This window comes from Haliotis rufescens, unplaced genomic scaffold (assembly GCF_023055435.1).
Source record: "Haliotis rufescens isolate VD_foot unplaced genomic scaffold, xgHalRufe1.0.p SCAF_1, whole genome shotgun sequence".
In the NCBI taxonomy this organism is placed as follows: Eukaryota; Metazoa; Mollusca; class Gastropoda; order Lepetellida; family Haliotidae; genus Haliotis; species Haliotis rufescens.
The window spans coordinates 82431971-82446548 of NW_025963779.1; the positions used below are offsets into that span (position 1 = coordinate 82431971).

Sequence of the window (14578 nt, forward strand, 5' to 3'; positions counted from 1 at the left end):
GCATCGATCCACGCAATTGGGATGTGGTGACATGCATGAAACCAAGTCAGCGAACTTGACCACCCGATCCCGTTAGTTGCCTCTTGGTTAGTCACCTCTTGTGACAACCATGGGTTGCTGAAGACCTGTTATAACCCAGATCTTCATGGGTTCCGGTGGAGTGAGGGGCGGTCGGGTAGCCTGGTGGTTAAAGCGTTCGCTCGTCACGCCGAAGACCCGGGTTCGATTCCCGACATTGGTACAATGTTTGAAGCCCATTTCTGGTGTCCCCCGCCGTGATGTTGCTGGAATATTGCTAAAAGCGGCGTAAAACCATACTCACTCACTCACTCACTCACTCACTCACTCCAGTGGAGTAAGCAACACTTGATACGCAGTGAAGTGTATTCCTTGAAGGGGCAATTACTGATGTTCTGCCATAGCCATAATTAACTTCACTCCTGAAATAACAATCCATACTGGCTCTTACCTTGGTAGTTTTTAATTGTAACTCTGAATTATGTAATGGTAGAGCTTCAGTGTTTCAAATTTAAAAAAATAATAATTTGGATATCTTTTTATTTTTTATTAACCGCTATTGTCTAAATAAGTCTGTGTGCCTCAAGCAATAACAGGATATTTGTAAAGAGTGAAAATGATGTTTTTGTTTATTTTAAGAAATTTAAATTTGAGTGAGAAAAAACTTCTCAGATGACCAAAAGTTGATTAAGGTTTGTTTGAGACATCATAATTAGCACATTGATTTTGTTTCTGAGGGGTGGGTGGGTCGGGTAGCCTAGTGGTTAAAGCGTTCGCTCGTCACGCCGAAGACCCGGGTTCGATTCCCGTCATGGGTACAATGTGTGAAGCCCATTTCTGGTGTCCCCCGTCGTGATATTACTGGAATATTGCTAAAAGCGGCGTAAAACCATACTCTCACTCACTCACTCAGAAAACACAGTAGTCATTTTATATGTTTATTAGAAGAAGGGCTATCCTCCCAAAAGACCCTCTTCAATTAATGTTTTTAATGATCTTAAATGTTCCCCCTGAGTGCCATGTGTTTTATTGTTGTTCACCGATTCTGGCAAGCCCATACTCTCCTACACTAAATGACCATCAGGCCGCCAGAGATGTACTGGGGTAGATCACTACCACATATCTACTCAATAAGCCTTTCTACTGTCTTGTTTTGGTTGTTGCTATAGAAACTGGACATTGAAGCTATGTACATTTCTCATATTACCTGATTGGAGAGTGTGGTTTTATATTGTCATTGATTATTTCAATGTTGATGGTTGTTAGAAACGAGTCATTGATTATCTAATTGTTGGTGGGTTTTAGAAATGTTGTTGATTATCTCAATGTTGGTGAGCTGTTGGAGGTTAGAAACCTACAGCGATCTGCACACTTGGGTGGTTGTCATGATCATGAACATGTTGCTCGTGTATTGTATCATGTCTCACCTATTAGACACCTACTGTCTTCACACAGTATCTTCATTAAGGACTTGGAGGAACGTTAATGATGTCCTCATTTGATGTTTACTCATAAAGTCTGAGTTGGATATATATCAGCCATTCAAATTTGCAGTTAAGGGAGTGACCATTAAAACTACCGATATGAGCATAAATATCTTTTGAAAAAACAACTGGCAACAATGTAGTTTTTGTGGCAGACAATTTCTTTTATTCAACCATCTGAAGCGTAATTATATTTTCAAGCATTATCTGGGATAATTTTTGTTGATAAAATTCTCCTCAGAATATCAGGTGGCTTCCTTATTGCTTACCTCAGTCTAAGATTATGTCCACCCATTTGGTGACATGCATTAAAATGTGTTAAAATGTGTTTATCCAAAACCACTAATGTCCAGGTGTTGCAGTTTGTTTGCTATGAATCAAATACGAAAATTTAGAAAAAGGTTTTGGTTTTTTCCCCCAGAAAAATTAATTTAACTGCAAAAATAACCTAAACGAACGGATGCAATAAATCACATTGTCATATACAAGTAAAAGCTGAAAATATATAGAGGATAATTGCCATCCTTTGACTGATCAAGCTATTTTCACTCAGAAGTAGATTAGGCCACAGCTCACATTCATCACCAAAGAGCTTATTACCATCTTTGCTTGGACAAAAATGGCTTAATATAAATCTGTACTTATTTTTTTAATGTGTGATTTGATTGTTAAGTTACAGCAAGCACACTGCGGCCCTTCATTAGCACAAAGGCAAGGGGAGAGGCTCAGAGTAAACGACTAATTTGGAACAGTCATTGGTTTTCTTGACACTGGTTGTGATGGCCTCCTGATGGGGAATTAATTTTTCCTGACATTTTTGTTCTGTTGGGTGTCAATGCAGTTTTCTACGGTGGCCCATACCCGCCACTGGTGAGATCATTTTTCACTGTATGCCGCTATATTTTATCTGGCGGCCACCAGATACTTCCACTGGTGAAATCATTTTTCACTGTATGCCTCTATATGTTATCTGGCAGCCGCAAGATACTTCCATTGGTGAGATAAGATATAGAGGTTTACAGGGGAAAATGATCTCACCAGTGGAAGTGTCTGGGGGCCGCCAGAAAAGTATTTGGCGGCCGCCAGATAAAATATAGAGGCATACAGTGAAAAATGATCTCACCAGTGGCGGTTATGGGCCACCGTAGTTTTCTGTCTTTTATTTTCTGTAAATATGTTGATACTGGTGTTTTATATGTTGTTGACAAGTTATCTTGCAATAATGCCGCCCATGTAGAACTTGTTTGTGTTGTGAAACATTCTTAATTCATCATCAAATGATCGTATCAATGGAGCCCAATGCAAATGTGTGATACTAACTCATTCCATCCAATGTTGTGATTTATCTACATTGATTTACAAGTATTTACAAGCAATAAACGTGACTATGGAACTATTGCTTGTTTTGAATGAATCATTCTGATCTACAGAAGGTGGGAGAGACTGAGGATAACCCAACTGCATACAGCTATGTCCAAGTCGAAATGCCTGGGATAGTTCTGCAGTCAGCACATGCTTGTCAGCACTGTCTAAAGCAAGGATCTGGCATGGATTGTTGCTGATACTTTCAACCACTAGTTTGCCTGACCCTGACTCAATTTACAGGCTGGTGTTGACCTCCCAATAGACCAACATAGAGCCTCTGAAATATAGCTATCTCCAAGGTTATACGGCACCTCTGTGGATCTGCCCAGAGAGCGAGGATTGGGGATTTCATCCCTGCTGAGTCATACCAAAAGGTGGAAAAAGATGGTACTTGTTGCCACCCTGGAACACAAAAGTCATTTTCTTCTGCTGACACCAGTGTAAATGGGGGTAGAAATGGCAGGATCATTGAACACCAGTGATCACACCATGTGTTCGCGATGAGTTCGCGATGAGTTCGCGATGTCCAATAAGAATTGATTGAGGGACCCCAGCACTCATTAAACTTCACAGCAGTGACCTTCTGTTATCAGTTGTCACCATCTCATTAGCACGCGGGTGCATCACCTTTTTATACTGTATGGGAACTGGCTTGTGGGAGAACTTGGATATATTATAATTATTATTGAGGAATCACTCTCACCGGGAACAGTGGGGGCACATTAGGGGGTTGCACACATTAGACGTGTCAGGATCCTGTGATCGCGGGTTCCAATACAAGACACACCCAGGCTATACTCATTGAGTTGCCAGCATCATTCCCGTCCCTACAGGTGCTACCAAAGAGGCACACGTCTCCGACCTGACAAATAATGGGCATTCCTCATGCCAGAGGTACTGCTGTGTGGCATCAGGTCACATCCTCTGTCGTGGAAATGTGTGTGTGTGATACGATACGATACGATGGGGTAGACATGCTTACCCTTTTCGCGAACCCCTGGTGTCATTACTGATGTTTAACAATCCATTCATATAATTTTCACTGCTATTTTGTCTTTTACGTCCAATAGAATCTGTTTATCTGGTTAGTGTCTGACGTTGACATTTCCATGTTAAGCTGACACGCCGTGATATAACATTAATGCTTCTCACAGCAGCGTAGATCACCACTCACCCACTCACTCACAGATTCACCCTCACACCGCCTAACAAAGTGCAAGTAATGATTTATTCAGCTATTTATTAACTGCATTTGTTGTCAATACAAACAAGTGTTTCTTCTACTGCAGGCGTGATTAGCTCGGGGCCGACGGTATTCAAACACAAACATTATCTATAGGTAATGACAGACAACTGGTGATAGAAACAGGTTTATTCCACGCACTGAGAGGTGATAAACATATATATACTTCGTAAGGTAATCTTCTCAATGTGTGTAGGCCAGATGACGTTGTTAATACTTACCCACCCAACTACATGACGCATATATATTGAATGCTCGATAGATGTCGGCATTATGGATGGAGCATAATAGCAGCATATTCGCTTCACCATCACATGACCCTCTCGATGAACGACCTGTAAATGTCATACAGGTCGCTATCGGGAAATATATTACATTAGCATAAATTTGAAAATGATAAAAATACAAACGAACAATCAAAAATGCTAAATATTTGAATATACGTTAATATGTTTTCCCCACGTGCAAGAACAGGTATGATAAATAACGTTCATGGCTCTTACTCTGCAGGTAAAGAATTTAAAACGTAGTAGGCTCGGAGGTACCACCAAGTTGATTAGTATCGAGAAAACATATCTTGTTCTGGATCTAAAACACTTTTTGAGAATACTTTTCCACATTATAAACATTAGTACTATCTATAAAACGTTTCATGGTTTGGTCAAAATGTTCAAGAGTACCCTTAATCAACTCGCCTCGTTGCTTAAGGAGATGTGGACATGTGAAGCACTTCAATCACGTCTTGTTCCCTTAACTAACACAACGTTGCCATGTACAGCTGCAGGAATCATAAAAAGACATTTTACTTAAGCTTGACAATGTAACAATAATTTAAATAAGTATCCATGTTTAACAACGGGGTAAAGGAAAACAACTGCAATGGGGATTACTATACAAGCCATTTCGGTCACGAAACTGAACAAACGTTAGGGGATGAGTTCCTTTAAGTGTAAAAGTATATGGAAATATTTCATGATCCCTTATATGTTTTGGTCAGTATATGTTTGAAGAAGTACGTTAAACGTCATCCACGTTTATAACAAAAACAAATATGACATGCATGTTTATTTCATAGGCACGTTTTTCTACTAGAAGTAATAATGTCAGCTGTCAGAGAAATTGTAAATCTTGACAGAACCTAATTTGTTTTTCGAACATGACTCAAATGTGACAGCAGACCTGTAAAACAAGTAATTAAATTGGTCCAGACAAATATTTATAATTATATTACCAGACGCTTTTGTGTCAATCTCGTTGAAACCAGAACCTGGTGCTCGCGACCGCACCACAAAGATCCGAGGACAACCGTTATCGATCAAGTTAGAACGACATATATTTTTAAATGACTGACCGGAAGTCTACATCACCAATCAAAAAGCCCCTTCCTCGAGCTTAAAGCCATAGTTTCAAAATGGCGACTTCAACTCCAGACAACGCTATAGAAACTAACTTCCGTTTCAAATGGGTATCCCTTTCTTCACTTTCTCAATTTCGTAAGTGACTTTCTGATTGGATGAAAGGTTATTCTCACGTGACCTGTAATATGATGTCTTCAGATCTTTGTGTTGCGGTAGCGAGCACAAAGGTCTGATTTTAATCAGATTCCTTTTATTTAATGTTCTCTTACCGCATTGTCTACAGCCAGTAACTGTGGCCCAGCTGGCTAGAATACAACCACGAGGCACTGTAGCTGAACTGGCTAGAATACAGCCACGAGGCACTGTAGCTGAACTGGCTAGAATACAGCCACTAGGCACTGTAGCTGAACTGGCTAGAATATAGTCACCATGTACTGTAGCTGAACTAGCTAGAATACAGCCACTAGGCACTGTAGCTGAACTGGCTAGAATATAGTCACGAGGTACTGCAGCTGAACTGGCTAGAATACAGCCACTAGGCACTGTAGCTGAACTGGCTAGAATATAGTCACGAGGTACTGCAGCTGAACTGGCTAGAATACAGCCACTAGGCACTGTAGCTGAACTGGCTAGAATATAGTCACGAGGTACTGCAGCTGAACTGGCTAGAATACAGCCACTAGGCACTGTAGCTGAACTGGCTAGAATACAGCCACTAGGCACTGTAGCTGAACTGGCTAGAATATAGTCACCAGGTACTGCAGCTGAACTGGCTAGAATATAGTCACCATGTACTGTAGCTGAACTGGCTAGAATATAGTCACCATGTACTGCAGCTGAACTGGCTAGAATACAGCCACTAGGCACTGTAGCTCAACTGGCTAGAATACAGCCACTAGGCACTGTAGCTCAACTGGCTAGAATATAGTCACCATGTACTGTAGCTCAACTGGCTAGAATATAGCCACGAGGTACTGTAGCTCAACTGGCGTGAATACAGCCTCGAGGCGATGTAGCTCAGCTACTAAGTTTGCAATTTTATGAATATAAACATAAATGCTAAATTATAAGGTAATATGACATATAGAAGTGGTAACGTCACAGATATTTTCGTGCACTATGCCTGACACATTGGCATACGAATTGTTGCAATTACAATAGAAAATGGTCAAAGGTGAAAATTGTGTCGAATCAAACTACTCCGCAAAAACGTATTGAAGTACTGTCCTTTGCTGTCATCATTCATGGTTCGCTTTCATAGGCGGACAACGGACTATAGGTCACGTCGTTAGAGCTGAGAGAATAACAGCTGTCCTAAATTATATACAGGCAAAGCTTAGATCACTCGTCCGACATTCGTTACTGGTTTTACATGTATATGCTTTTGTTCGTTACACATCAGCTGCATATTTATATTTACTAGTGTTTATTCACTTGTGCGTGTATAATGCACATCACATACAAATACGACAGGGGCCGCTTGTTGGAGGTGAGGTGAGGTGAGGTGAGGTGAGGTGAGGTGAGGTGAGGTGAGGAGAAATGGGGTTTGACGTCGCGTTCCAGAATATTGCACTACGTGAATACACGTGTGTATGTGGCTGCTTGTATTAGTCTGGACTTACGACTGTTTTAGAGTGCTAACCCAAGAAGATACCATGCCGTAGCTCAGAGTTTAACATGGATACTACTCGGGCAGATACTGATTCCCAGCCGACCAGTTCTTGTTTTACTCCCCTAATACAGAGCACCAGGCAGGGTAACAGCACCACCAATATAAAGCGACCGCAGCGCCATTTTCTCTCCCCCCCCCCCCCCCCCCCCCCCCCTACGCACACACGCCCACCCAAAAAAAAAAGAAAAAAAAGGGCAAATACAGACAGGGTACAGCTTGCCGCCGGAGCTCTTCTCGGACATTGTTTTTGTTGTTGTTTAACGCCGTACTAAATGGCTATATTTCTGTAGAAATAATCAAGTCTGGATCAGACAATCTAGTGATTAATACCTTGAGTATCGATCCACGATGACTTGCATCAACCAAGTCAGCGAGCCTGACCACCTGGTCCCTTCAGTTGCCTCTTTCGACATTGTACGTTCTCTGTCATTTCTGTACTTAGTCATCTAACGTTTACACCATATCTGCAACAGTTGATAAGCTGATGCTGTGTAGACCAAAAAAACCCTCACTCACTCAACGTCCAGCTTCAGGAATCGCATACTCGACATGTGTAAATGCGATTGGGACAGTTGCGCCTAAGACAGGCACCCTGTCACATGACCAAGGTACCCCTGAAGATCCGGGGTGGAATAGGTCTTCAGCAACCAATGCTTGCCGCAAAAGGCGTCTATGCTTCTCGTAAGAGGCGACTAACGGGATCGGGTGGTCAGGCTCGCTGACTTGGTTGATGCATGTCATCGATCCCAACTGCGTAGATCGATGCTCATGAGATCAATCACTGGTCCAGACTCGGATTATTTACAGACCGCCGTCATGTAGCTTGAATATTCCTGAGTGCGGCGTTAAACAACATACAAACAAACAAACACTTGACCAAGGTCCTCAGTGCCATATATTTGCTGTTAGGGTACAATGAGGATCGGTTGGCTCCGTGTTACCTAGCTAATTCTGTATCGTCGTAGCCCGGCAGCCCGATAAGCACCATCTTCCCGAGTCAAGAGAGTTAACTGACTATCAAAGTCCAGTTTTCACCCTTGCCGAACTAGGCTGGTATTATGGATTTACATTTTGGCTGGACTAACGAGTCTATGCATAGTCCAATCAAAATCGCGTAACGAAATCGAAATCCGGTTCGTAAACTGTCGTGCAGATTTCGGTCGATTGCAGGATTTGCAAAGCATATGTACCGCCAACTCGTTGTCAACAGATATTTAAAAAATCGTTTAATGTTTTTAATCAAGGTGCTCAAGTGATTTGATGCACTTCGCGATGTAAGACCCGTTTTATAACAATACAGATCTTGTGTTTTGATCAGATCGTCTTGACTGGGGGCCGCCATTTTGTTTGAAGCAAATGCATGTGATACGAGAGGTGGAATTTGAATGGTTCATAGGAGAGGCTTAGAAGGGATATAACTCGTAATAACAACTGGTGGCGCTACGATCGAGCCCAGGATCGGCAAGGGTGGGAACTGGACTTTTAAGGTCAGTTAACTCTCATGCCTCGGGAAGATGGATAAGCACACGATATCGACATGGTATCAGCCTGGTCCGGATTCAAATATTTACAAACCACAAGGATATACACGTATAACTGGTTTTTGCGACATAAAACCATATTCACTAACTCACTCACTCCAAGACATCCGTAATACAATATCACCTAACGTGAATGGATGAAACACAATCAAATGTTTTTATGTCCAGTGTGTGAGCGTTGTGAAACGAGGAAATTGTTGCATCACTTGGGAACATGGTGTAGAGGCAATCTCACTGGCACTTCTGTTGTATCACGCTGCCATTTCTCAGTCTCAGCGTTGATAGTTCCATTACAGTTTAATCATTAAAATGCATTGCGTCTGAATTTGAAAACAACGTCAATTCATTTCCTGACTGGGATCTTGATTACAATACCAGTATTCATACATTCGATTTGCAGTTCCTTCTGAATCCGACGAATACTAGTATTGCGCATGCGTCAAGTTCAACATTATTAACTGTTTCCACCGATGAATCGCGTGGCAGCTAAGCGCTTATAGTCAGACAGGCGCCCAGTCCAGTCCACGTCATTGTTAGCGTCTTCCGGTTGCGTTCAAGCCCCGGATGAACGGAAGTTGTCAGTTTGTGGCTGTTCCGTCACATGGTTCGGTTCCCGACAGCAAAGACCGGCACAGTAACACCACTACAGGGTAACAGGATACTCATGGATCACTGGGCGCCATGGAGAAACCCAACCAGAAGTCCGACTACACTAGAGCAGAGTATAACAGCTGATATGGTGACCAAGGCGACGCATGTGCATTTTCTTCTTGAGGAACTTTCGTTGGAAGAAGTCTGAAAAATTAATGTTAAATAATCTGCGTGTGGGCTCAGTCGATTCGACATACAGGAAATACCTACTTGTCTTACTGACCCTTCACGATTGCATTTTTATCAGTTTAACAATGACATATCATACCTCCGGATAACTTTTTGAGCAACTGAGTTTTTAGTCGAAGGTTTCTATTTTAATTTGGTTATTACATTTTTCAGTGTGTAACCAATATTTTTTCACTCATCTATTCATCACTCTATTTGTTTTTTCAAAAATGTGTAAACATTTTGAGATTTAAAAAAATATGAACTAATGTTTTAGTTGTATATAACGGTTCTAAATATAGGCTTGACTCGGAAAGTGAATTAGCTGGTAATTGTGTTTCGGAAATTAGCTCCGTTGTACTAGGTTGAAAAAGCTTCATTGGGTATTTCAATAGTTTTTTCGTAGATAAAGCAAATACGCAGCTTATCTGTAGCTCTGCACTTATGCTTACAAAAATGGGCTCAATCATTGCGGTTGACCATCGAAGGCTAAACATTTCAATAAAAAATATCTGATAAACTCAGCTTGGTGTTCTATACTCTGGCCTATCAACACTTGTTAGTAAACCTCAATTCTTATGCCATAAACCGTCTATCCTATACCAGAAATCTCGAGTCCTGTACTGTGTACAGCATGTTTTATAGCACATATTTTCTCATCCATATGCCACATGTCATATGCAATAAACTGCCTGCCCTATACCATACATGTGTCCTATACTATATACGACATGTTCTTTTTACCACATTTTCTAAACCATATATAAAATGTCCTATGCCATAAACCGCCTGTCCTACACCATAAAACACTCGTCCTGTACTAAATACACGTTTTACCACGTTTTCTGAACCATATACCAAACGTCTGTCCGCCGTATGCCATGAACCATGTGTCCTATATCATATGGACCCGTGAAGATCCGGGATAGAACAGGTCTTCGGCAACTCATGCTTGCCGTAAATTTCGACGCTGCTTGTCGTTAGAGGCGACTAACGGGATCGGGTGGTCAGACTCGCTGACCTGGTTGATGCATGTAATCGTATCCCAATTGCATGGACCGATGCTCATGGTATCAATGACTGGATTGTCTGGTCTAGACTCGATTATTTACTGACCGCCGTCGTATAGCTGGAATATTGCTGAGTGTGGCGTTAAACATCAAACAAACAAACAAACAAAGTATACTATATTCCACGTGTTCTATACAAGATACCACGTGTCCTATACCACATATACCAAGTGTTGTATACCTACTGGCGATATCTCCACGCTGGACTCAGCATCACTGTTGGAACTGATAGACTTGCCACAATCTGTCAAATATAAGCCGGATGCGTATTTCAACAGAGGTATACATGTAAGTGTTTTACCAGCTAGTGTTGTACATGTACAACAACAGTGTAACGTTTTAGCGCTGACGATGTTGCATAGCTTATTGCATTTACCCTCAACGAAGAATACACACACAGGGTGAGAAGCTTAGCAACGCCGATGCAACCAACCCTGTCCCACAAAGGCCACCTTAGGATCGACCCCCCCCCCCCCCCCCCATCAAGAAATGTGGAATGAAATGAAAATGAAATCAGGGTATTTTTTTTCCGTCGACCGGATATAAATAAAATGTTAAATTACAACTCTTTCACTGTCGCTATCAACATAACAATAAATAATTCAAAGTACTATAATAACAACCGGTTGAAAATGCATCTTAACAACTTCAAAACACAACGAATAATGACGAAACGCTTGAGAAAATAGATTTTTTTTCTCGAATTGGAATTTTTATGTTTTATATTTTTCGACCAACCGACATGAATTTAAGGACCAAAATAACGTAAACCAAAACAAAAAGAAGGAAACAACGTCTGGCTTTATCGATACTACAACCTTAAAGTCAGCCCGTGAAGACCCGGGGTAGAATAGGTCTTCAGCAACCCATGCCGTAAAAGGCGACTATGCTTGTCGTAAGAGGCGACTTACTGGATCGGGTGGTCAGGCTCGCTGACTTGGTTGATGCATGTCAACGTATCCCAATTGCGTCGATCGATGCTCATGATGCCAATCACTGGATTGTCTGGCCCAAACTCGATTATTTATACAGATCGCCGTCATATAGCTGGAATATTGCTGAGTGCGGCGTTAAACAACAAACAAACAAACACACAAAACAAAAGAAACTGTAAGATGATGGCGACATCAGTACAGTTGGGTGAAGGATACAGCAAACTACGTTTATAACGAACACGCTTATAACGAAGTGACCGATATAGCGAACTAATGTTTTAGTCCCGAGCATTTGTTAAAAAATGCTGTATATATGCTTATAACGAACTACGGTTATTAAGAACTAAATTTAGTGGTCCCTTTGAGTTCGTTATAACCGTAGTTTACTGTATTTATCATAACAGAATTGAGACATAACACACTAGATATTGGGGTGCAGCACAACACTGACGAGACTGTCATGGCTAAATGTGCATTTGATAGTCTAGACGAATAATTATTATATTTAAAGTCAACGTGTAAGGTGCTAATTCACAGAAAGTGTAATTGAAGTCGAGGATCACGTGATCTAGTGAAACAATCAATCTTTATTAAGGACAACATGGTCTATTCGGAGCTGATATGTGATAACCTCAGTCCAGGCCTCAGACTTGGGTGACATACTATTTATATACACCCAGAGAGTCGCCTTGCTTCACAATGGTAGAAATCAATGTGCCTTTTTGATAAAGACGAACGATACAGTTAATTACTCAGCTCATTCTAACAAGGAAATCAGAACAGAGGCTTTGCCCAGAGTCATTGAATCAGAATATCTTCCAGGATCACTCCGAGATACTTAACTTTAAAGGGACATGACTATACTGCGATGTGAAATTACTCAAATCTAAATGAAACGCACAGGTTACAATCGACATGTAACGCGCTCTGGACTGTTAGAGTTATGTTCTAAATCCTAAAATCTGTGATACCAACAGGTCATTAAGATAAAAACATTTATCTGTTCTTTCCAATATTCCACATATACCAGACAAACCACTGATTGATATAATGACCATCATCTCACGCCGTCGGGGTATGGCGACACGTCACATAGCCTGATCCCCCGATACATTTACCCGCCTCTTACGGTTAGCATCGGTTGCTGGGGGGCCTATTCTAACCCGTCTATAACCAATTAAAACTAAAAAAGAGTTGTCAATAAATTGTTGAAATATAACTTTGTAAAGTTAAACGAATCGTTGTATTTTATCTCACCCACAATGGCTACTCAAGAGTAGAGCATTGCCTCCTTAATATGTCATAGTGTTAAAAATATATATTAACAATCTTGCCAAAAAACAAGGAACAGCATTTCCCCGCTAATCTGTTTTCAGTTGAAGACAAGGATTGGGTGGTCAGGCTCACTGACTTGGTTGATGCATGTCATCGTATTACAACTGCGTGGATCGATGTTCATGATGTCAATCACTTATCCTTGTCTTAACCAGACTCGATTATATGCAGACTGAATATTGCTGGGTGCAACACTGAAAACCATCGATAATAATTATGCAGATCAGATTGGCTTCTCACCGAAGTTCTCCGTGGAAATCTCCGGTTCGATGTCCCAGGGCTGAATGTCCATCGTCTGGCTGACCGTGTACACTACCTCATGGATGTCACAGGCCGCTCTGCAAGAAGACACACCTGGTCATCAGATTGGCAAGAACAGATACAGTGCAATAGCATACTGTTGTGAACTGAATTCAATCCTCGATCACACCAATAGAATATTCTGGAAACAAGCATTATATAATTGATCAAACATTTGGATTTAATGCCGCTTTAATCGATACTTTAGCCATATAACAAAGTTCAGTGTAGGTCTCCTACAGAGGGTAGGACAAAGTACAGTAGGTCATAATGTTGTAAGGCTACTACATAAGGTCAAAGTGTAGCAGGTCACAGGACAAAGTACAGTAGGTCATAATGTTGTAAGGCTACTACAGAAGGTCAAAGTGCAGCAGGTCATAGGACAAAGTACAGTAGGTCATAATGTTGTAAGGCTACTACAGAAGGTCAAAGTGCAGCAGGTCAAAGGACAAAGTGCAGTAGGTCATAATGTTGTAGTGCTACTACAGAAGGTCAAAGTGCAGCAGGTCAAAGGACAAAGTGCAGCAGGTCATAACGTTGTAAGGCTACTACAGAAGGTCAAAGTGCAGCAGGTCAAAGGGCAAAGTGCAGTAGGTCATAACGTTGTAGTGCTACTACAGAAGGTCAAAGTGCAGCAGGTCATAGGACAAAGTGTAGCAGGTCATAACGTTGTAAGGCTACTACAGAAGGTCAAAGTGCAGCAGGTCAAAGGACAAAGGGCAGTAAGTCATAACGTTGTAGTGCTACTACAGAAGGTCAAAGTGCAGCAGGTCATAGGACAAAGTGCAGCAAATCATAATGTTGTAGTACTACTACAGAAGGTCAAAGTGCAGCAGGTCAAAGGACAAAGTGCAGCAAATCATAATTTTGTAGTACTACTACAGAAGGTCAAAGTGCAGCAGGTCAAAGGACAAAGTGCAACAGGTCATAATGTTGAAGTGCTACTACAGAAGGTCAAAGTACAAAAGGTCAAAACCAAGTAGATCCAAAATGAACCAAGTTAAAGTGTAGCAGATGCAAAAGGTAGGTCAGGGTGAACCAAATCAAAGATGTTTAAGAAGTTTCATGGAAATAACCATCATGGATCAATGGATAATGGTTTATGTCCATCACCCTCCATGCTTACGTACCTCTCAAGGCGGAGTAGTTCCTCTTTTTCCATGAAGCTCTTGTCTGTTGTGGGCGTGTCCAACTGTTCCACTGCCAGACACGCCTTATATGGTATGACAGGTTCACATATACCCGTGTTAATCATCACTCTTATACCTGCAGTGTCAACGTGGTTCTTTCAACATAGCGAATATAAAATAGAACAAGTTTTATCATGCCTTTGCCTCACATGGCGAGAAGATGTACGGCGGTAAACAACACACAAACAAAACATGACGAGATATTTTCCATATACTTAAATCTGAATACAACCGGCTTGTTTGTATCT

General features: G+C 41.3%; 1 protein-coding gene across 1 annotated transcript in view; it reads right to left on the bottom strand.

Annotated features, from left to right (window-relative positions):
* Positions 1-8544: 8544 nt before the first annotated feature.
* Positions 8545-14578, bottom strand: part of LOC124136906 (regulator of G-protein signaling 9-binding protein-like) — a 33579-nt gene continuing 27545 nt past the window's right edge. The window contains exons 4-7 of the mRNA XM_046502949.2: positions 14271-14406; positions 13081-13178; positions 10756-10814; positions 8545-9476 (exon numbers count right to left, since the gene is read on the bottom strand). Of these exons, the coding sequence (XP_046358905.2) occupies positions 9351-9476; positions 10756-10814; positions 13081-13178; positions 14271-14406 (419 nt within the window). The 3' untranslated portion in view covers positions 8545-9350. The remainder of the gene's footprint in view (positions 9477-10755; positions 10815-13080; positions 13179-14270; positions 14407-14578) is intronic.